This window comes from Vanessa atalanta, chromosome 2, assembly GCF_905147765.1.
Source record: "Vanessa atalanta chromosome 2, ilVanAtal1.2, whole genome shotgun sequence".
Taxonomy (NCBI): domain Eukaryota; kingdom Metazoa; phylum Arthropoda; class Insecta; order Lepidoptera; family Nymphalidae; genus Vanessa; species Vanessa atalanta.
In genome coordinates, this window is record NC_061872.1 from 5273988 (window position 1) to 5298950 (window position 24963).

The 24963-nt window shown below is 32.6% G+C and overlaps 1 protein-coding gene across 1 annotated transcript in view; it reads left to right on the forward strand.

The window, feature by feature from the left end:
* Positions 1-21250, forward strand: part of LOC125075086 (heparan-sulfate 6-O-sulfotransferase 2) — a 107017-nt gene extending 85767 nt beyond the window's left edge. The window contains exons 4-9 of the mRNA XM_047686695.1: positions 9292-9417; positions 10673-10755; positions 14698-14942; positions 19802-19986; positions 20570-20706; positions 20998-21250. Of these exons, the coding sequence (XP_047542651.1) occupies positions 9292-9417; positions 10673-10755; positions 14698-14942; positions 19802-19986; positions 20570-20706; positions 20998-21026 (805 nt within the window). The 3' untranslated portion in view covers positions 21027-21250. The remainder of the gene's footprint in view (positions 1-9291; positions 9418-10672; positions 10756-14697; positions 14943-19801; positions 19987-20569; positions 20707-20997) is intronic.
* Positions 21251-24963: the final 3713 nt, after the last annotated feature.

Genomic DNA, 24963 nt, shown 5'->3' on the forward strand with positions numbered 1-24963 from the left:
CCTGCAGCCGTATATCAATATCTTAAGGAGTTTATGAATGCAAAGAAAATCGCGTTCAGATAGATTAAATATCGATAACTCGTTGAATATTTTTTATTTGCAATTATTATTGCCAAGTTTGAATATTTATTTTGTCAAATGAGTTATTGTCAAAAGTGTACTACTGTTGTTGAAGTCGTTTGATAATTAAAGCTACGTTATTAATAAGTTCTTTTATTTGATACTGATATTACTAACGCGATATAACCAATATCGAATTATTATTTTTTCAATTACACCCTTATAATGCTGTAATGCTTATTACTGAATTTTCATGTTACCTCAATTTAATGTTAATAGCTATCATCGACTTGGAATATAAATTATACATGATTAATTTAAAAAGGTGTTATATAAACACAAAAAAAATATTTATCCTATCGTGAAAATCAACGAATAATAACTTCAAAGGGTTTTCAACATCTATATATATGTATATAGATAAATAAACCATTAATATATATATAGCCTATTTCTATCCAAGAATAAATATAAACAAAGCTGATATTTGCTAATAGCTCAGGTTTATTGAACACTAGTAACAGTTCTTGACTAATATATCTTTATTCATAACAAAACTGTAATTTTTCTTCCAAATATTCGATAACAGCTTTGTGGATGCATTTTTTTTAAATCCATGAATAATTTCATAGACTATTTCATAGACCAGTGTAATCACAGGCACAAGGGACATAACATCTTAGTTCCCAAGGTAGGTGGCGCGTAGGTGATGTAAGGAATGGTTAATATTTCTTACAGCGCCTTTGTCTATGGGCTGTGGTGACCACTTACCATCAGGTGGCCCATTCGCTCGTCCGCCAACCAATGCCATAAAAAAAAGACTAATTAACCTCTCCACCAATGAATGATTATTATACGCTGATAGAATAATAAGTTGAGAGAAAACTATCAAATTGAATTTCAGATAAACTTGCGCAGTTGGTGATTTTATAGTCACGTGTTGGATCAAAATGATTTTGAGAACTCAACGTAAAAAAACAAACATACGGACTTCCTAAAAAAACACAAATTTTAACGCTAGGACTGTAAATGGTAATTTGTTAATAGTCGGACCGTTAATAATAGAAGCGATACAGTAAATGTCACATGGGGAATTAAAATGTATTGAGTGGACATTGAACTAGGAGTGTGTGATTTTATTTTATTTAAATTCAATCTAACTATCTATTACTATATATTATTTTTTAATTATTTTATTATTATCAATATGAAGGTCTTAATTATATACAAATAAAAATTAAAAATAGTCACTGTACAAATCAAGACCGCGAGGAATGCTGGTGGAATGATAGCATTTCCCCGTTGAATCGCAATTACGATTCCGAAAACAACGTATTAGCATTAGTATTTAAATGAATTTTAAATGCAAATAAAACAAAAAATATTTCCAAGTTGCTACCTTTCCTTCTTTATAAAAGTCAATTGTATTCGTTGTCGCATTGTTTCATTAAATTGTGTTTTTTATAACAAATATAAAATATACTTAAAATCATTTATTACATAGTTTTGACAAGTATGTGTAAGCGTGTTGTATCTTCTTCATAGTTCGTAGCTATGTATCATTTTAATTTAGAAAATGAGCGCTCTACAGCGGCCTCCGATATTAGACAGAGAGTTGCGCTTGAAAATTGAATATGGCCTTTATTCCGTAGTCATAATGGGTTATTTTTATAAAGTAAAATAAGTTAAAAGTTATATCGTAGAGAAGCTCCTTTCTCATTGTTCAGCGCGTTAGCGTACCTCTGGGAAAGGGGCCCATAAATCCAACTCTGAATTTCAATAAAACTTTTGTCTCATAGATAGCTTATGTCCGATTTCAATGAATATATTTTAACATTCCTTTCCGGTCGCAGTTTTGCATATTAAAATGCTACATCCTCTTCTGTAATACAACGTGCATTGGCATGCATTTCTCATTATGATTGGCTAAGTAGTAGTAGACGTGAAAGCGTAACAAACGAACTAACTTCTGCACTAATAATATTAGTTTGGATACGAGCGTTCTATATTACATAAAAAGATTACAATCTGAATTCGTCTTCTAAAGTCAATCCGATTTTATGGCGCCTAAGACGGCGTTAGCAACTTAAAGGCCGTAAAGGATCCATGGTTTAAGTTCCGACCTTTCGTAGGTCGTCTTGTATCACAACTCAGTAAATAGCCCAAAGGCTGTCCCGACCGCAATGTGAATGTCACAGAGACATAAAGTCACGTATTTACAAGTAAACAATAGTGAGGTTTTGTTGTTCACATCAGTATTTGCGACTAACAAATATGTCTTGCGGTCGCCATGCCTATAGCATACCTACTTACGAACCGCCAGTTTAATGTGTGTTAAGGAGCAACGTATATTGACAGGCATTTTAAATATTTGCGATTTTTGTTGGGACGAACGAAAACGTCTTGTTTTAAAAATAAAATGTACCACATTGTCTATGACTTAAACAAGTTGAATAGTGGAAATACCATAGAAATAACTTAATTTGTAACACGCGGTTGAGTAACGCAGCGTCATTTCACATAAAACGTTGTTTCCAATTTAGTTAATAATGTCGGTCTTCCGTTCGAAGCTTTCACACGCCATTTCTAAGCAATTATTTGTTCTAAGAAGAGTACAGGCGATGTGTTTTACATTGTTGGAATGTATTTACAAAATAAACCTGCACAAACACACGACATTCAAATCAAGAACTTTCCGTACTATCGGGTCTGTTGGAAACACTGTTTTAGCTACATTTCAACTTCACGTATAATAATCGCAACAGTTGAAAGTACATTTTATTAAAACGACTTACTATTCAAGTAAATTGCTAATTATTAATAAATCTCGAATCTCTATTTGTTCAATAATAATATTTAGTTCTACTTCAAGTAAATTATATGAAATACAGAGAACGAAATATCGTTTGGTTTTAAATATTCCGAGCCTTCAGTTTATTACCTCATCGCGCAAAAAATCTTGAAATCCGGTCTCGTTCAAATACATCCAGATTTTCTGCAAATTAAGAGAATAAACATTTCAGTTTTAATTTTTTTTTATGAAGACGAATGATGAAATAAGGAAAAGTTTTTTTTTATACACCATAATCTCAGTGTAAGCTAAAATACTTTTTAATTAAATGTAAAGCATCAAAAGGCCTTATCGCCCTTAGCAATCTCATCTGGTCATTTCTATTATACATTAAAACACATTACAGATAAGGTACGTTACTGATTAATTATAATATACTAGTTTTAAGACCGCGACTTCCTCAGCTTGTTAGGGGGAAGGGGGTGTCGTAGCTTATGTTCTTTGTTGGGGTTCTCATCAAATTCGGTTCAGTGACTTAGCCATGAAAGCGTAACAAACAGAGTTAGAGAGTTACTTTCGCATTTGTAACAAACATTACACAACAATTTTATATCTATCCTAAACAGATAAAATATAAAAAAAATAATTGTGTAATGTTTGTTTTATTGTATAATTATATTAAATATAATATATATAAAATATTTTTTCTCCTCTATTTGTTAACCAATTCAGGTTTTATTTTTTTGGACGTATGTCTTCGAGCCTTAGTGTTATCAATAAAAAGAAAAAAAGAGTAGACACAAAAATGCTCGAAACATACAAATTCATATTTCTATATAATATAATCAATAATGATTATAGTAAATCAATTTTCGTATATGTCTCACGGCCGGTGCCTCTTCTTACTTAACGAACAGGGTGAGAACTTCTTCCATATCTCTATACGTGTAACAGAATTTAAGCCCGATATTATGCACACTCAGTGATTAAACCTACAATTAAAATTCATAAAAACTCACTGGTACTTGCCTGAATTTAAACCCGCCTTTCTTATTTAAGATTGAGTTGTTCAATGCACTGGACTGACTCGGCTTACCCGTAGCTTGGTACATTAGATCCGAGTAATGTTTTTAAACTCTTTGTTATAAATGACTTTTTATTAGAATCCGTCTAATTTGACAGTGATTGAGTTAAACACACAAACTTACTCATTTATATTAAAATTTCACGTCATCACTTACAAAAGATTACTTTTCATGACGATGGATGGTTTATTAAACAATATAGCTTAAACATTAAATAATTGATCGAAATAAAAAGAGGAGTAAACGGTGAGTTTTATAAATCGCTAAGTCGACAAAAGTGTTGAGTTTCAGAAATGATTTACAAACGCGATTAATTCTAGCTAAATATGTGGTTAATGTTTTAAAAATACAACTTTCTAGAATTTTTTAAATATAGTGTCCGCCGAGTCATTATGAGTCATTTTGTATACAGATCTCAGAATTATCTATTTTTATAAGAGAAAAAGAAAAGCCGGTAAATATCCCACTAAAGTGGTGCAGTCGAGGATTTGGGTGTCACTCCACACTGTTCTAATGTGGATTGGTGGCGGTGTTGAGAATAATTGTGTTTGATTTCTGTGTATAATAAATTGTTCATATCGTCCTCGACGGTAAATCAAATAAAAATAAAAAACTAAGCCCAATACATTGGTCTGTCACATAATATCCACCGCAAATGAAATGACTCTATAATCCTTCTTAATAGCAGAGGAGGTGTTTGTCCAGCGGTAGTTATCTCATGTATACGAATAAACGCTGTAAAACGCAAGCAAATGAACCTCATAATATTTTAATGTAAACTTGTTTATTAATCTGTAAACACATACATATAAAGTGAAGTATCTGCTAATTGAACTCGCTTAATAAATATCGTATTGGAATTTTCCTATTATCCGCTGCATAGGAAGTAATTTTAACACTAGCAACATTAAATTCGCGTTGCGCGCTCAATCTCGTATCTCGATCAAACACGAGCTATAAACCCGCCCACGTCGCGTCGCCACGCCGTCTGAAGCAAACCTCTCGAACAATTCCAATAAGGAAATCTATATGTTGCATATTTATGGAAAACTCATGCAAAATACGCTCGTACATCATTCGCCCCAGTTAAACTAGTTAAAACTAGTATGTCAAGTATGCGGATTCGATTTACAACCTGTCCTTATATGCCTGTAATATTACAACCATTATGTAATAGCAGTCTGAGATGATATTCTTTCTTATTTTAAAATTGAATACATCGTCAGCTATAAACACTTTATATGTGTTGTAAGGAAAACCATATTGTTCTATATCGATACTTCGAGACTATTATTATAAATGCGGTAGTAGGTCTGTCTGTCTGATGCTCTATCATAGAAGAGAACACAGGCTGCTTTTTATGCCTAGCATGATATCCCTGACGATTAACTGCTAAAAAGCGAGCGAAGCCGCGGTTGATAAATAGTCATCTATATATTCTCGTATTGTAAAAAAAAGACTAGGTACATACAGATTTACATTCGACCGCTAAATCTGCATTCAGATAGAGACGATGACATTTAAAATATTATAAAATGATGAATATCTGAATCGGCTTGAATGGAGTGATCCAGTGTAATAACAGGTCCAAGGAGACAAATTATACAAGAGATTAAAATGTCTATGAACGAAGGTGACCTCATGAGTGTCATATCGTCAAGTGTTCAGTTTGTTCGCTTGCCAAACTGAAATACATTTGAGAAAAAGATGGATATTTTATGTCTGGGGCAATTATATATTTATACATTTATCAGTATGAATTCAGAGCAATTCATGAATTTCATCAAAACATTCTCAGGTTATTTTTAAATGTATTTTGACCGCTGCAAATGTGATTTACGAATATGACGTTATTATAAGTGAAAAAACAATGAGTTCGTTTATATCAACAAGTACTGGAAAATAAAATTAAAATCCAATGAATGTTATGAATTTAAAACCGTAACCCTTCTATTAAAGCTTGAAGAGATTTCAAGTTCTGAAGGCAATCCAATTGTTACTTACACTCCAACTTCGTTAAGCCTACAAGTTTTAAGAGTCAACTTAACTTAACAAAATGTCAAAAGCAGTTTCAAGTCGTGTAATTACGATCTTGGCTCCGATATAGATTGTGGACTTTCACATTTAACGGTATTATAGGGGAGAACGTAACCCAAATAAATGTCTCGACTTTCGACAGGCATTTCTGTTAATTAAATTCGAATATATATATATATGCATGTCCCTTCCATTATCAACTTAAGACAAATTACTCGGGGTAATTTGTGATATTATGTTTGTATATTTCACTGAAAATTGAAGCGATACTAAGCTTTGTTCGGGGTTGACGGGCGAGTTCGCTCGTGTATTTACAGAGCCACGAGGTACCATGATGCGACTAACTCAGTTCATATGGTTCACAGCGAATTGACGGTACAAGGAATGGTTAACATTTCTTTTAATACTAAAATCTTACGATTAAACAACCGATTTGTAAAAATAATTAATATCTTGCAAAGAGATTTAACAACACGAAGTCCGAATAATAAGTAATATTAATGTTTCACGTATCAGTGGTATACAGTAAGTGAAAACGATTACTTGAAGCATTGAAGCTAATGTCGCTAATCCTAGTGTATGTAGTCGATATCGGGCAACTTAATTGAAGCCATTTATAACTTAGTTTGATCACCATACGGCTTAGTTTATTGAAATTGGTTTGCGGTGACGAATCGTCAAATATAGTAACGATATTCAAATAATTAGATTAGTTGGTTAATTATAAATACACGACTTAATTTACGCTCATATTGTATTAAAATTTATATAAAAAACTTACAAAATATTTACCGTCAATTTTATCGCTATTTCGTTTTATGTTTAAAACGTAAATATTATACTAGCTTAAATACTCCTTAGAGATTTTTCGGGCTGGTCTTTCCAGCTTTAATATTTAATAGATATATTCGAATTAAATTGTTAGGTAGGTTTTTCTTTCACTTTTAAAGAAGCATTAATAAATTTTATACGAATTTAATAAATATCAAAGTTTCGTAAGTAATTAATATAATTTATGTTTAACGTACGTAACGCTGATCAGTCATATAACTAATTGGGCTTAATCTGAATCATCATTGGTCGGTGGCGTACAATGACGCAATAATTAACCAATGACAATTTAGATTGAAGCAAAATTAGTTAATCTGACTTTGATCAGCGTTTCAGAAACTTAAGATTAGTGTCTTTAAGTCGTCGTTTTTATTTCAATATGTAATGATTGTCTTTAGTATTATAATAAAATTCGAGTTTAAGTACTCTTTGTGGAAAAACTGTGTGTAAAGGTGTAACGGGCAGGTTCTATCATTTATTTTTTCCTACGATTGAATGTAAAATCTCAGTAAGTACTCTCGGCTTGTAATAATTCAATGGTTAATAATAATTCTTACAATGCCAAAGTCTATCGCATTCCATCTGGTGACCCTTTTGCCTATCTGCCGTCCTATATAAATTAAAGTTAATAAATAAATCACAAGTTGCCGGGCCGACTTAGCGAGACGATATATTACGATAAATGTCGAGTATTTTTAGATATAGCCGTTTTTTTTTTTTGGAATATATAGAAACAAAACGCGACCCGCAATTAATGGATTAGGTATGCAACTATGCAATTGTTTTTCAAACACTTAATATTTCGCTAATTCATTAAGATTGTTATGTCGACATTTTTGTTTTTACTTCATTAATATTTAATTGATTAAAATATCAAGTTTTGGAGGATGCGTTACAAAGAGCAAATTTTCTTTTCGTATGTATAATAGTTTGGTAAACTATTCTAAATACAAAAGGAAATAATATTGAACAGGTCTATATCTAAATTGTCACAGATGCAACAAAGTTATTAATAGTTTCTTACTTTACCCGTATATACCAAAGAAAAATTCAATTGTTTATTCAGTGAGAATGTATAGTTTTAATTTGATTTGACAATATATATCTATTTCTTAAACCTTCGGTTTTTTTTTTAAATACTCTTTGTGTTATCTTTCGTAAAAACATTTGCCTTCATTCGTATTTAAAAGGTACATTAAAAATAAAACACGTGTCGTTGTCGAACAATCTCTTTCACGCTTGACTGCGTTTCGCGACAGGAGCGAATATATGTTTCCAAAGACCGCACGCTCTTTGATATTGTACGGATTTATGTACAAACCTTAAACGGTACATTCTCGTGTTATACAAATGTCGCTATTGTACCCGTTTGGATTACAACATGTGCAATATCTAGTATAGTAAACAAATAAACAACTCGCCGCGTCCCGAACTGGACGTATGCGTGGAACGCTTGCGGTGTTCGAGATCAGCCAAAATAATGTGCCCCGCTCGATGCGCCCATTAATAAGTTCCTTTTGTTAACATTTGCTTGGCGAGCGATAAACAAGACCGTCCCGGTGCCAAACTATCTACCTCACGCTCCAGTACACGTCCCGGATACAGAGAACATGTTCATCGTGATTTTTTGTCGAATGCTTTTTGTTACAAACTTTAGAGTACTCCATTGTGATATCTCTGTACGAGATATTCAAGTTTCGGTTATCTTTTATAAGGTTTTCGTTTTGTTAGTTTAAAGTTAGTATAATAACTGGTTTTAGTTTTATGTAATAGTGCTTTGCTCGCTGCTTCGACTGCGTATGAAATAAAAATGATATAGCATAATTGAATTTACGAGTATGTGGTATAATACTATATATATATATATATATATATTTAATAGCACTATGTGTTTGTATGTTTATTTAGTTGTCATTAATATAATACCATATATCACCTAAAATAGCGGTAAATAAATATGTACGTACACTTTAAGTTGTTACAATTCTGGACTCAACGATTTTGATAAAGTAAAGTACCAACGATAAACTTTAATAATAGCCCCATATAAACAGATAGATAAAGATTATAGTTATGGTTTGTATGGTAGTGTATGGTTTTGGTTACATACATATTAATTTATAAAAGGATTCTATTTTATTTTAAGCTACAACTGTTGTAAATTGAATCGTATATTTCAACAATTTCATTGGTTGAGTTTTTTTTTTCTAAAATAAAAGTAGCCTAAGTTTTTTTAACCTTACAAACAGACACTTCACTTTTATTTATCTTGTGTCTGTTGAAAATTTGTGTGTTAGCAACTACTATAAGCTTTCTGAAGTCACAATGAGTTACATCCATTGATCGAATGAATTACACAACGTTGTAACATTTTTCGTAGACAACATTTTTTTAACGAAAACGTGCTGAAAATATATTATAAGTTGGCAATTTTTCCGTCCGTCGATGTGTACGATTGAATAATAAATTTAATCTGTTTGTCCTTAGATGCGGTCTCCATGCTGATTTCACGGAGCTGACAGCGTGCGTGGGCGGAGAGCTGGATCGACACGAGGGTTCCGCGGTGCATCGGAGATATTTCTACATAACCCTACTCAGGGAACCTGTTTCCAGGTAAATAGTCATATATTCATGTTTGTAAAAATAACCCCCTTAAATTTATAATACTCTCTAATTTGGTATTGTTAATTTGTCACTTAACTCAACAAAGAAACTCCTTTTTGCGAGGGAAACGTAACATTTAATATTTGTACGTGTAGAAGAGTTAGAACTTCTATTCGACTTTGAAATATCACTCATGTCGCGTTTGAACAAGTTCCACTTCAATAAATGCAAATGTATTACTTTTTCTGAATAGGAAAAATAATATATATCCCAGAACATCGATAGAACTGTATCGTAATAAATTTATAATTTTTCCCTATGAAAGCTTATATGAATTGGAATAAGTTATGAAAGTAACAAGGTCAGGCCGTAATACTGCGACCCCGATGGCAAAATTATGCATGACATTATTACACGCCGTACTTTACGATCTTTGGAGGATTCGAAGCGGTGTAGATACAAATGTGAACTTTATTTTATTCGTATATTATAATCTTAGGTGTCGTTAGTATGCAAAACTAGCGAAGGTTATGTTCAGGCGCACGCACAAGGGATATGACATCTCAGGTCTCAAGTTTGGTGGTCCATTGGCGATGGACGTGATCGTTAATATGTCTGAAAGGTGACCACTTATTATGAGGTCGCTCAAGGTCAGATATTTTCTGAGTATGACCGATCGCGTGATTGCTTGAAGATTTGGCTTGCTTTAAAAATTAAATTTAGTCTTGGCGTCTTATCATTCGAAGACCTACATAATTCAAAGACCAATAGTATTTGTTTTAACAAAGATAAAAAGTTTACATCAAGGTCAGGTCCTCCGTATACCTACATTATAAATTATTAAAAAGAGTAAAATAATTTTGTTTTAATAAGTCAGTCGTTAGTGAATATGTCGAATTTTTTCGAACAATTTGATTTCATTCACTCTCCGCAACACTAACTAGAATATCATTGAATTACTGATGCATAAATTTGTCTAATATGGTTTCTCGTTGTCCATTCAACACAAACACAAGCGCAATTCAACTAAATTGTGCACATTTATCCGACATGGATATATAGAGGTTCTTTTTGAATTGTTTTATTAGCACTTAGAAATAACGCAAATATTATTTTGAACAAACGATATCGCTCTTCATAAATACGATACAATGATTAGTGGAGACAGAATATTATTTCAATGTTTCGAAAGGCACGGTATTGCTGTTAACATATGTGTAAGTACATAGATGTAAATCTTTAACACAAATAATCTTTGTTACAGATATTTATCAGAGTACCGCCACGTAAAGCGCGGAGCCACGTGGAAGGGATCCCGGCACTGGTGTCAAGGGCGTACGGCGTCGGGTTAGTACCGTTCTTTACCGAATCATTTATAATTCAGGGAGCAAATACTGCTTGTCTATATGAAATGTTCGCTGCACGCAACAGGGAGGCGTGGGAAATCGTAATCGGAAGTCAACTTTAAGACTTAGAACATATTGGTGTAATTTTTATGAAAGTTTGTTTTTGTTTTTCTTTCTTTAGACGATATATTATGTGTTACGCGTTGATACATGTTGCAAGCCCGTCTGTTTAGGTACCACACTCTCATCAGATATTCTACTGCCAAACTACTATTGTGTAACTTAGTATTGGTGTGTTCCGGTTTGAAGGATGATTGGGCCAGTGTAACTACAGGTACCTACTACAAGGGACGTGACATCTTAGCTCCCAAGTGGCGGTGTATTGGTTATTTAAGGGATGGTTTATATACATATGTCTTTGGGCGTTGTGACCACTTACAATTCGGTGGTCCATTTGCTAGTCCGCTTACCTATACAATAAAAAAAGATTATTCAAATAAAATATGTTATGTTAAAATTTTATTCCCAGTTCATTTGAAGATAATATATTTACTTCAGTAAGAGGTAACCTTTTAAAACTGTGGGTGTTATTTAATTTAAAAAGATATAGCAGAAAAATGTTTCAATTAGCTTTTATTCTCTATAGGTTTTCTCATTTCTAAGAAGGTTGAGGTTTTAATCAGCCACCTGTTGTTTGGATAGACAATGGAACCGTATGGAACGTAAATAAAAATATCTAACTCAAAATATACTTGATATTTTTACTTGAGATTTTAATTTTACAAGATTATATTAAATGGAGAGTTATCACTGATTCGGAATTAAGAATATAAGAAAAACAACTGAAAGCAAATTCAGTTGTTCCTGATTTTTTATTTATTTATTTTTATTATATATACTAATGTATCAATAATGAATTTAATAATATTTAACATGAAACACCTTACCTGGTGGTAGGGCTATGTGCAAGCGCGCCTGTATAGGAACCAAACACTCATCAGATATACATCAGTAATACTGTGTACAAACAGTATTACTTAGTATTGTTGTGTACCGGTTTGAAGGGCGAGTGAGCCAGTGTAACTACAGACACAAGACGTAACATCTTAGTTCCATAGGTTGGCACATTGATATGGTGTACGTAAAGGTCATTATTTCATAAAGCGCCAATGTCTATGGTCGGTGAAGACGAGTTATCACTTACCCCGTTTGCTCCTTCGCCTATTAAAAAAAAAACACTTTAATTCAAATGAAAGTTTATTTACATAAGATATTTCTTTCAGTCATCCTTGAGTGTGAGTTACAAGGGATTGTACATTATATAATAGGAGATGATAATAATAAAATATTGATGGTACAGTCCACATAATAAATTATACAATTATATGTACAAATATTATAAATACATATTAATATAAATTTATTTATTTCCTCAATTCACTATCCAAATGCTGACAGTAATGGACCTAAGCTGTTATCATATATCTGTAATTAATCTGATTCACTCACCTTACCGGAACATAATATACTAATTAATTATTGATGTCTAACACGGCCGAGATGGCCCAGTGGTTAGAACGCGTGCATCTTAACCGATGATTTCGGGTTCAAAGTTCAAACTCAGGCAGGCACCGCTGAATTTTCATGTGCTTAATTTGTGTTTATAATTTATTTCGTGCTCGGTGGTGAAGGAAAACATCGTGAGGAAAGGAGGCTTAAGCCCAGCAGTGGGAAATTTACAGGCTGCTAATGTAATGTAAATGTAAATGTTTAACAAGACTTTAATTGACTAGCTTTACGCGCGTAATCGCACGCTTTAAACGCCTAAAATCCCTCAATAATTGACCTATCGAAGACATTTTTTTTAATCCGCCTGATAAGTTTTCCTTACCGCGTTCAAACAAAAAATAAAATTCCACTTTATTATATATATACGTCTGAGTTATACCTACCGGTACTTAAGTACCATGTCAAAAGCCAATACTATTTCAGTCAAATTTTATTAATAAAATTGTAAGTGTAAAATAGTATTATTAAAGTTGTATTCATTATTTGAAACTCGGGTGCAAACGACTTATCGAAATATAAATTAATTTTCAACGGTTTTAGATTTATGAATACTTAAATTATTTAAAAGTCAATGACCTTAAGTAAAAATTTATTTAATTAATATCTTTCCTGGAAAAGTCGCGTGCTGTTCGTGTTGACGTTTGAGATCGGTGATACGGTTTAACCTTTCATATTCCAGGATTAGAATCTTGTATGTTGACGGTATACAATACTGCTTCGCTGAGTTTTGTTTGAGTCAATCTCATATTGCATAAATAGTTTTATATAATTATCCTTAAACATATTGCGAGACTTAATGAAATCCGTATTGAAAACCAGCCAAGTACCACTACCATTTCTGTAGTCAATTTATATCGTGGACGGAGGATAAAAAATTCTTCGTTATATCTGCTTGTGTTGGGTGCAAATCCACATCCACAAACATATTGGAGCGGTTTGGCCGAATATGTTCCAAACCTACTATTCAGGAGGACCCTTTGCTCGGAAGTGGGGCGTTAACGGTGATTTTAATATATTTTCGGTCACAAGGATTTTAATTCATAAAAAGAAGATATTAAAAGTAAGCGATCTGCGAACACGCACATAGTGAGCGTGTTATTCCATATCTTAAACCGTTAATATGGTCTAAGCCATATGATCTAGGAAGCTACATAATTCCATCATCCTTCAAATACACACGGGAACACAAAACATTATTTGGATGAATAAGTGATGAGAGGACGGTTTCAGCTCTGGCTGGTCTGCACGCACCAGCAGTAATGACGTTTATATTTAGTGATACGAAAAAAAACTACATTTTTTTTGGTTTCAAACCCAATAGTTCATTCGGATTAAAGAATGTTAGGTAATAAAGTATGTCAATCACGTATCTCTATTATATTTTGATATTGTGGCTGCTGTATATCAAAAGGTTAATTAAAAATAAAGATAATTAATTAACGGTTGGATGTAAATCGAATATTTGTCTATTCGAATTAATTTATGTACAAAATAAAATTAGAATATTTAAAATTTCAAAGGATGGCATTTTCTCTCTACTGTGTCTGATGGATTTTACATACCTGTAAGTGTTTTCTGCATGTGTTGGTTAGTCCAACAGCATTCTTTTTTCCAACAATTGTTTTTTTTCTTTCCATCGAATATAAGAAAAGGACTATATTATATCGAATATAAGATATATATATTGAATGTATTCAGCTGAATATTCTCTATAAAATAAATATGATAACAAATCGATTTCGAAATTTCGATAATATATAATATTGTGGTTAGTTTTCTTTAGGTTTGGTGTAATGAGTTAGTCTAAACCTATGCGCCCCCCAAGGCAAGTGTAGACGTAACTTTACGATATAAGTATATCCATGTGTGTGTGCATATGTAGTAATCTTCTTCATACGCATAGAAAGCAATGCTAGTGACACGTGAGAGTTACAGTAGTCGATTTTTATACAGCGACTACTTCGTTACAATAAATTATGTCGTCGAGTTATTTTCGCTTTTATATTCCGCGACGTGAAAACAACGTACTATGTTAGACTTCATTGTATCTGTAGTACGTTTATAATGTCTGGTTAATGGATGTTTGCAATGTTTTGCTCATAATTACTTAAAATTATGATGGTGTTGTCCTTCTGAGGGTAACGTCTATTCTCAAGGGAGATTAGCCAATTCCGCTAATCATAATTTACAGAATTGATTGCGCAAACGCAGGCTCAATCTCCATACCAACAAAACAGGCAAACATTGATGTAAATATGATATAGTGAAATACATACAAATTAATGTAATTTTAACTATTGTTTCTTGAATAATGAATAATAGCATAAGTTTTTGTTTGAGTAACAAGTTAAGTTAAGTTTTTTTTTTTACACAGCGGCGGAGGTCCCTCCTTGCTACACCGGCGAGTCTTGGCGCGGCGTCACTCTGGAAGAGTTTGCGGCTTGCCCGTGGAACTTGGCAAACAACCGACAGACTCGCATGCTTGCCGACTTGGCTCTCGTCGGCTGCTACAACGGAACATTGCGGCATCGGTCCTCCGACACGGATCGCGTACTGCTCGCGTCTGCCAAGCGAAACTTAGCTGCCATGGCGTATTTCGGCCTCACCGAATTTCAAAAGGTAAACAAACACCACTTAAAACTAATTCATGTTTTATTCATGCTTAGCTCTTTCACGGAAGATTATTAATTTAAAACTTATTATGTAAATTGATGTTTAATCCACGCACCAAATTAACGTCGTTAATACTGAATGATGTATAAAATACCAATACCTTTCAATGTCAGTTATCACGGATTAGAGGAAGACAACAAACTACTAATATGAGTAGGTAATCGGACACGCCCACTCGGAATATTAAAGTATACTCGGAGGTTCGACCCATATATAATCCTAATTGATCTTTTTAATTCGAAAGCTACCATAATAACCTATTTGTGCACTGAATCAAAGATAATTTCCTAAATAAATTAATATCGAAAGTATACTTAATCGATTTTTTAATGAGCGACTATAAATCGTCATGTTATTTATAAGGATATCATATGATTTAAAAGAGGCACTATTATGTATTCGGAACATTATGTATATATATATATATTAATATTATGAATTGAATGGTTTATTTCCTAAATTTTTCAAGTTTTCATGTATCAACAATTTTTACCACGTGACTTATTACCGACAAAATATAATTTCAAGTTAAATAGACAGCATATCCTTGTCTATGGTTGATTGATGATGTCCTCTTGACCGATTTCCGTTATGTCGGCCATTTTTAATGGAGATAAGCCAACTGCGCAGGAGATATTATGGTGTATGCTCACTCTCATAATCAATTGGGACTTACACGAGCGGAAAATTTAAATACAATTTTCCATTTGATGAAAATTTCAGAGACGAGAATGCGAGCATTATCAAATGATAAACTCCAGACTACCACTAAAATTTCTGAATGGAGTAACCCAGTAACAGTTCATTGGGCCGATTTTTTTGAACCCAATACCCCAGCTTTATAATCTATTATATATACAAAACGGCATTATTTCACGAGTCCATAATATATACCGAAGATTAATTGAGATATCGACAAATTATATCACATGAAGTCAATGCTAAAGTTATATAACTATAATGTACATACATAAGCAGCCTGTAAATTTTCCACTGCTGGGCTAAGGCCTCCTCACCCTCTGAGGAGAAGGTTATAAGCATCTTCCACCACGCTGCTCCAATGCGGGTTGGTGGAATACACATGTGGCAGAATTTCGTTGAAATTGGAAACATGCAGGTTTCCTCATGATGTTTTTCTTCATAGCCGAGCACGAGATGAATTATAAACACAAATTAAGCACATGAAAATTCAGTGGTGCTTGCCTGGGCTTGAACTCGAAAGAGGCACGCGTGCTAAACACTGGGTCATCTCGGCTCTATGTACATACAAATGGCAAATATTAATGGGATTAGCAAATACATAGAGCATTTGATAAGTTCACTCTTTAATGGTCGAAGTATAGTTATAAATAAATAATAAATAAATAAATATTGGACAACATCACATACATTACTCTGATCCCAATGTAAGTAGCTAAAGCACCTGTGCTATGGAAGAAAATTAGAAGTAACGACGGTACCACATACACCCAGACCCAAGACAACATAGAAAACTAATGAACTTTTTCTAAGTCGTCTCGGCCGGGAATCGAACCAGGGACCTCGGAGTGGTGTACCCATGAAAACCGGTGTACACACCACTCGACCTCGGAGGTCGTCAATAGTTAAAAAATAAGAAGAATGATTCGTAATGAGACTCATTATAAATCATTCAATCTTAAATATCATTTCAAAAATAGAATTCGGTTTCGTATTTAACGAATCCCTTATACTTAGATCAGATATTAAAATTTTGATCCTTTCATGCCGGTTATGATTTAAAAGAAATGAGGCAAAGAGGAAGCGTAATTAGTATGCTATTGTCTGAAAGGCTAAGGCTTCATTTAATTTAAAGGATTGAAGGGTTATTCTCAAAGCTTTGTGGAGCACTTTTATATGACGTTCCATCCAATTTCAAGTTTTTCTTAGAAAATTCTTCTTCTTTTAACTTTTAACTTGGAATTATTTCGTATTCCTTTTTTTATTAATTATACGAGAGAATGAGTAGTTTTCTTATTAAATGCTCCAGTAACGAGATTGTTTTATGAAGTATTCAGAGGGTGTCTATGCAGAGGGTGAACGTCAAGTACGTTGTGCTGTATGTGAGAGTAATTGTCATAATATGACGTTTATTTGTATGGGGAAGTCGTGATAATAAGGGGGAAGGGATACGTGTCCCTCTGACTCGTTTCTTTCTATATTACCAATATTTGTTTAACTTGAAAACACACACGTGTGTGAGTGAGGAACTGTGTATATTTTTAGTTATAAAGCTATCTGTTTATACAAAAGATGTAATTTAGATTATTAATACAACTTATAGAATATAGTATTTCTAATATATACGAAAAGGTTGAGTGGGAATCTTTAATAATATAATATTCCAATCAATGCTTCTTGGGATTTACTTATCATATGAAATAAAAATGGCATAAAATGAACTACTGTTTTATTGTGTTATTTACATTATAAAATTTCGAAATCAATGAGGATATGTCCGCGTAACTCATATGAGCGTTAATGCAAACGTCCCACTCAACCTACTCCAGTCCAACGACCCTCGCAGAGATAAGTACAGCCATTATTTGCACTTAACTCATTGTTCGTATCTGCGCGTTCGTCGGCTATTTGCCACTGCCAGCACGAGCCTCCATTGTTTCTATGAATATTTATTACATACTAGTACTTAATGTTCGGTTACCATAGAGACGTGTGGCCCAGATATGCCCCGGATTATCGGATATGCACCTAGATAACGTTTGACCGATAGATATTCGTTCTGAAGTCTAGGAGCTGGGAACCGTATCGATAACCTAAATAGTTTTGTAAAATATTTTTCGATACTTTTTTTTAACTTGCAACATTGTAATATTGGCTACGAGTTTTGTATGCCCAAGAGTTTTCAGAATTAATTCTGTGTTATCATGATTTTAACTCTATATTATAAATTGATCTTATGTATCTTATGGAAATAATATTATATCGATTCCCAATTACTTTTATATATATACGTAATTGCATAATAAAATCAAAATGGCTCTGTGCATATAACTCGCGCATCTTAACCGAAGGTCGTAGGTTTAACTTACGTTTAACTTACGTTTTGTTTGCCTAGTATTTGTAATTACTTTTGTGCTTGTTAGTGAATTGTATTCAATTTAACAGTTTTTTTTAATGAAATAATACTCTAGTTTCTCTTAATCTAAATTAAGTCACTAAGTCTTTAACTGTAAGAAGTTTTTTTAGAGCTTGTACCACCTCGCGGCTCCAATGCGAATTGGTGGTATGTGTATACATATAACAGAATTTCACCGAGTACATGCAGATTACCTCACTATATTATGCTTTACCGCCCCGCACGAGATGAATTACAAATACTAATTAAGCACATGAAAATTCAGTGACGCTTGCCTCGATTTGAAGCCTCAATTTTGTGCTAAGATTCTTGTTTTCAAACCACTTATGTTATTATGTTTCGCGTATGTATAAAGATATATATATATATCATATGGAAAAGAAGGCAAAACATGTCACGTGCGTTCGGTCGATCGATCGTCTAGGAAGCGTGCGCTGTCTCGTCCGATGTAGCACTTTGAAACAATAATGCAATAAATTACACAATTTTATTTTACTACCGGAGCGCTTTCAAACAAGCTAATACTTCCTAATGCGAATATTCAATCGATACATATCTCTGTAAATTTTAAACGATATATACGATATTATCGAGAGTCTAGTGGCTTATTTATTAGGCTGCAGATCCCAAGGTCTTGAGTTCAAACTCGGGTTGGTAGTAGTAATACCTTGTGCCTGTTACATTGGCTCTCTCTCTCTCTCTCTTCAAACCGGAACACAATAATACAAAATATTGCAGCTGTTTGTATTACCGAGACGGACTTTCATAAAGCCTTACCACCGAGTTAATCTTTAAACTATAAGCTTTCATGATGTACTCCATCCTAATCTGATTAGACTACCGTGAAACCAAACAAAAAATACTTTGTAATATTTCTATTTTTGTTAAAACTAAATTCCGTACCGTATACAGAACCATGTATATAAGTGGGTACTATAAATAAAGTTGAGGTTTTATATTCAGCCTCTGGAAACAGTGGGATTTATTTCACTATCACGAGAGTATTCCGTTCCTTATTGTTCGTATATTTACATACGAATATAAAACGAGCACAATATATATTTTACTCAACGTAAATATATATTATAATGGGTTATTAAATTACTTCGTGTGCTATCGGACGGTTTTATAATAATGGATAAATTTTTTTGGACTTCATTTCGATCAAAATTTATTCTTGAACGTAAAACCATATCAACAATATTTTTAATATATTAAATATATTTTTTAAGACGTTTTATCTAAAATATTATTCCCTTATCGAAAACGAAATATTCAGCCGTTAAACTTATATTTCGACGTTTGCTTGACTGGATTCAAAAATTAAGAACAGAGAGTTTCCATATTGGAATGTTTGACACAATAACGTTAGATTCGACATTCATTATATGTAGATCATTTGGGGGTAGGCCTTTGTGCAAGCCCTTCTGCGTAGGTACCACAAAACGACCATATATTTGTGTTCAGGTTTGAACGGTGAGTGAACCAGTGTAACTACAGTTACAAGGGACATAACATCTTAGTTCACAAGGTTGTGAAAGGTGCAATGAAAAAATGATTATTATTTTTCGTCGGGTCATTTTCCGGAGGATTTAAAGTACTAATATGAAGTAGAATAATATTTTATTACTATTTAAGTTTTTTTTTAGCTATAAGTAATAATAATGAATATATATATTTTATCTCGTAGATATCACAATACGTATTCGAGGAGACGTTCAACCTACGTTTCGCGGTCCCGTTCACGCAGCACAACGCGACGGTGTCGGGCGCGACGCTAGCCGCACTGTCGCCGGCGCAGGTCGCGCACATCCGGCGGCTAAACTCGCTCGATTTAGAGCTGTATGACTTCGCTAAGAACCTCATGTTTAAAAGGTACTTTATACATTACAGAATACATTTCCATACCAGGCTTAGATATTAAAAAAATTACAAAACTGTTGAATTGACTTAAAATTTTGTGTAAAATATTTTAAACTAAGATCGAAACTTAGAATGGTTAAAGATCTATTTATTCCGCCGGTGCATTTTTGTCCATTAGGCTTTATGATGTATTACCTTTAAACTTTTGTCGTTGAGTAGATTCAAATAGAATGGGAGAATAACAGACGGGTATTTTTAAATACTATTTTGCCTCTGTATTCTTACAATTATCTATAATAATATTATGAATACGAAAGTAACTCTGTCGGTCTGTCTGTTTGTCTGTCGCCCTTAGCCGGCCAAAGTACTGTACCAAATTTGATGAAATTTGCGAGCGAAGCTGTGTCCGACGATTAGTTTGTAATAAACCTTTTCAAAACAATTGTGATACATACGACACACAAAAATTATTATAAAATACAAATTTTGTTAAAAAAAACTATCACAAAATTCAATATGCAATAGCAGGTAGATACAAGATGTATTCTAAAACTATTGGGAATGTTATGAAAATGTAAAACGTTTGGTCAAACAGGTTCGAAGCGTTAAAGAAACGAGATAGCGATTTCGAATTCCGCTGGCGACATCTCGGCGAAGTGGCGCCGAAAGTCGGTGTCACCGAATTCGATTGGGACAGCAACCTAGAGGACGCGACCACGGAGAAGTCGAGAGGCAAGTTAGCATAAACAATTCCATTGCTGCTACAGAGATTGTGATTTAATAAAACCGACACAACTCTTCGTACGATCTTCGGTATTTTGCGAATGACCTTTTAAATACTAGTAAAATTTAACTTGATATGTAAAGTAAAACATTTCTCAAGAATTTTCTTAAGATATCATTTGAAATTATATTTAAAACGAAATAGTATTTGGTTTTGTCGGGTCTTTTAAGTTTCAAAGTTGAATTCGTGATCGTATGCACTCTACGTGTCCATTTGTAACGATATTACTTGGTGTGCAGGCAAATCCTTTAAGTCGAAGAAAGTTTGAGATCCAAGTCGCGGTAAACCACAGTGCAGTGGATGAAACTACATTACGTTACTGGTGCATGCTCTATATATCTAAGGATAAAGATGTATTAAGCGTTAAGATTCGATGTCTAACTATTACCAACTCTTTGTGTTCAAATTCGTATTCTTAATTTAAACTTTTTTTTATCGAGCGTATTCTATTTTTAAATAAAAGAGTTGTTAACAGTTATTCACTGCATAATACAACTAGTCAATAATACGTCTATATTATAAGATATTTTTGGTTGTATGTTTTTTTTTAAATATTTTAATGTAACTTCAGTGCAACTTTTGTTTGTAAAAAAGGCAGCTAAATATGTTCACATCGAATCGATGAGATAAAAAGGAAATGTGCATAGAGTTTGGGACTTTCAACGATAGAGTGTAATTGTATTGAACATAATGTGACAATATTACGAGGGGGACTGACGTGTGAGAGACGTCGAACAGACGAGGAACACGTTCTGTTTGTATTCCGAATGAAGTGATCGATCGAATCGAATATCATCCGAGATAATCGATACAAAGAAAATCGATTTTTAGTAACTATCGTATCGATCGTTCGGAATTTATTCAGATTTACATTCCTTTAAGCATTGTATAAAAATATTTTATAACTGTAACTCTTGTTATAATTTAACGTTATCGATATGTACGTAATATCGTGTGTTTAATAATAGTACCAAATGTCAAGCGCAAAAGATCAACTATTGTAATAGTGACGTCGCTTGACATTTTGATCAAAGGGAATTGATATGTTTTATATAAAGTTAGGAGCTCTATGTGAATACTATAGTTTGAAAATGGCTCTTAACACGATAGCATTAAGAGAGATTTCCACTTGAACGTATACTCAAAATTTATAATATTTTTGTTGATTAAAATTCTCATTAAACGATGATATTATTGTTCGATACATGGGCTTCTTACCTTGTAATTTGCGTTGTGTACAGTTTTTAACTAAGTAATTAGTATAAAAATATTTTTTAAGAGTGATCCTTAGTTTGTGAATGTCTACAAAATGTGCTATAAATCCATCCCCTAAACATTTGTATAAGCTTATTTTAGATAGTTATTATCGCAATGAGTGTTGATATTTAATAGTTACAGGGTAGGTTATGCATCTAGAACGAACCCAACGAAAAATGAACCTAGTTTAACTAAACATAAAGTACACTTTTGATTAATGAGCAGATTTTAATTAAAAAAACCTTGTTATTTTGAATGTAGGTACTTCAATTTGCTTATGAACTTCAATAACGATATGTCTGTATCGATTTTACTTTCATCACTTAAAACGAAGTAAAGAGATCCGTGTCAATGAGAAATTTCAGATCATCGAATGCGTGACAGCGCGTTGAGATCACGATGTCATGTTCTAGTTTTGAAAAAAAAAGAAGAAAGAAATTTTTAACGTAATGGCAGCCTCGTTGATATACCCGTTGCAAGTTTCCAGGTTAATAGAAAATTCCGGGTCAGGTAAACAAGCGAAGAATGTTCGAGAATGCAAAAATGCTGCCAAACCGCCGAAATTTCTAAAGGCATTTCTAGACTAAAACGCTCTAAGGAGCACCAGGTGCTATGAAAAGCCTAAATATCTCATGTGAATATCTCGTGAATATTTTACAGGCGCATACGCGGTAATATGAGAACTGCAATAACGTTCGTGTAATGTACTCGCAAATAATGTTTAAACCTTTAAATATCAACAATACATTCATTATTATATGAATGTAGGGAAAATGTTGCTATAAAAAATACGTATATGGTATTTTTTTTAATGGCAACACAATTTGTTTCTGGACTATAAAGTGCAATTTATATTTCGTTATTTTATTTTATGTCAATATGCATATTCGGTTTATCGCTGTTACGTTTTGTGTGAACCAATATCCATTATAATAATTTGCAATTTCTAAGTTACCTCGGTAAGTAAATTAATGAAAAACAACGTAAACAGCTACGGAAGAACTCGGGTATTTCATGCACCGTGTTGAATGTTTAACGATTTATTTTTTTTCGTTTTTTGTAATTAATTATTTTACCTAGTTCATTATACGAAGCTCATTAATCAAATGGCGTATTTAAATTATAATGTTGTAATATTTCCATCTGAAATGTTTTGTAAATAGTTATTTTATAGCAGTGTAATATGACATGGTTGTAGCGATATTTATCGCTTCATCAAATTTTTTTGTAGATATAGTATTATACCTTATTTTATAATGTCGTATCTTTATGTTATGTTTTATTTTAAAATCGATTCTCAATGAATGGAACCAAAGAACAAATTCGTGTGCTGTATAAATTGGATTTGCATCAGAACATTTATTTTTATTCTATTTTTAAGTTAGGATCGGCCGGAATCTTTATAATATGTGACACTTGGCGCTAAAATTATTATATTTTTTATCTGTAAACAAAAAATGACAGCTCAAATGTTACCCTGCAAAATTTAATGTTAAGGCAACGATGTATTTGGTTCATTGTTTAGTTGCATTTCATTTAGTTGCATTATATTTTAAATGGCATCTATTCGTGTTCCATATTTTACCATTTGAGCATTGATATTATTTACATTTGTAAGAATTTAATGAAATCCTTGTGTTTTTAGTATAAAATATAAGATGCTTTAACTTGAATAGTATTTTTTAGCATTTCTTCGTCGGGCAAGTATTCTTTTTATCTCGCTAACTTTAATAAGACAATACAACTAGAGATTGCTTTCAAAAACGGATTATACCACGAGGCGTCCGTCCCGAACAATGTTTTATCTTAAAACTTTTGACACGCAATAAACATTAAGCTCTATTGACTTAGAGAAGACTTGAATTGAAAAGACTCTGAAACTCTGCAATTATTATTTTTCATAACAAGTAATTTACGTATTTTTATTCTGTAATTATTATGAAACCGCTAACTAGTTAAATAACTATTTAGATGAAATAGAAGCATTTATTTAAAAATAATATATTTCCTTTTTTTTCTAAAACATCTGACACAAGAAACCGACGCGTTTTTAATTGAACATCATTGTATATCGAATGATAGTGACGATTTTCAAACGAAATATTGTTCATTTTTCGTAAAGAATGAGGTGGGAACGGTTACTCATTCACTCAGGTCAAGGTTGCTTAAGAATATTGCTTCATCTAATAAAAGTTGCTTTAATATGTTCCGCGAAAAGGGTGGGGCGTATATCGCCTTATATAAAATAACCGTATTTATATATTATATTACGTTTATAATATTAACTGGTTATATATTGTAAATAATATATTATAACAATATATAATATATTTTTATGAATTGGAGAGTGTATCTAGTGAACTCTTGTTATATGAAAACTAAATAAATCGTTATATAAGACAAGTATATAAGGGCGAACATGTTTCTAAAGTTGACAATAGGATGTCAGTATTATAAGACGAGGATTAATGTATGTTTGAAAACATATTCGATCGTATTTGTATTTAGACGTCATATTGAATTCGTTTTGAATGTTGTATATTTTTGAAAAAAACATTTTTCTCCGTTAAATTATGCATTTGACTTATTTAAATATTGAAATTATAATTAATTACTAATAAGAATGTTTTTTAATCGTGAGTTTGAATTCTATGAAATTCCGTCTTTTAAATACATTGATACATTAATTAAAACATTTTAAACGAGCATCCTTGAATTATATTAATAAAGTTTTTAGAAGTACAGTCGGCCTCAAAATTATGCATAAGTCGACATATGTACAACCACAAAATTGTCTTGAAAATTCTAGCATTTTCGAGGCGACTGTACATTATCTACATTAGTATACATAAAAGAATTAAAATATTTAATCAAGACTTGCACTATTAATCGATAGAAAAAGAAAGTATCAAAATCATTTTATTGACTGTAACAAAATACTGCGGTAT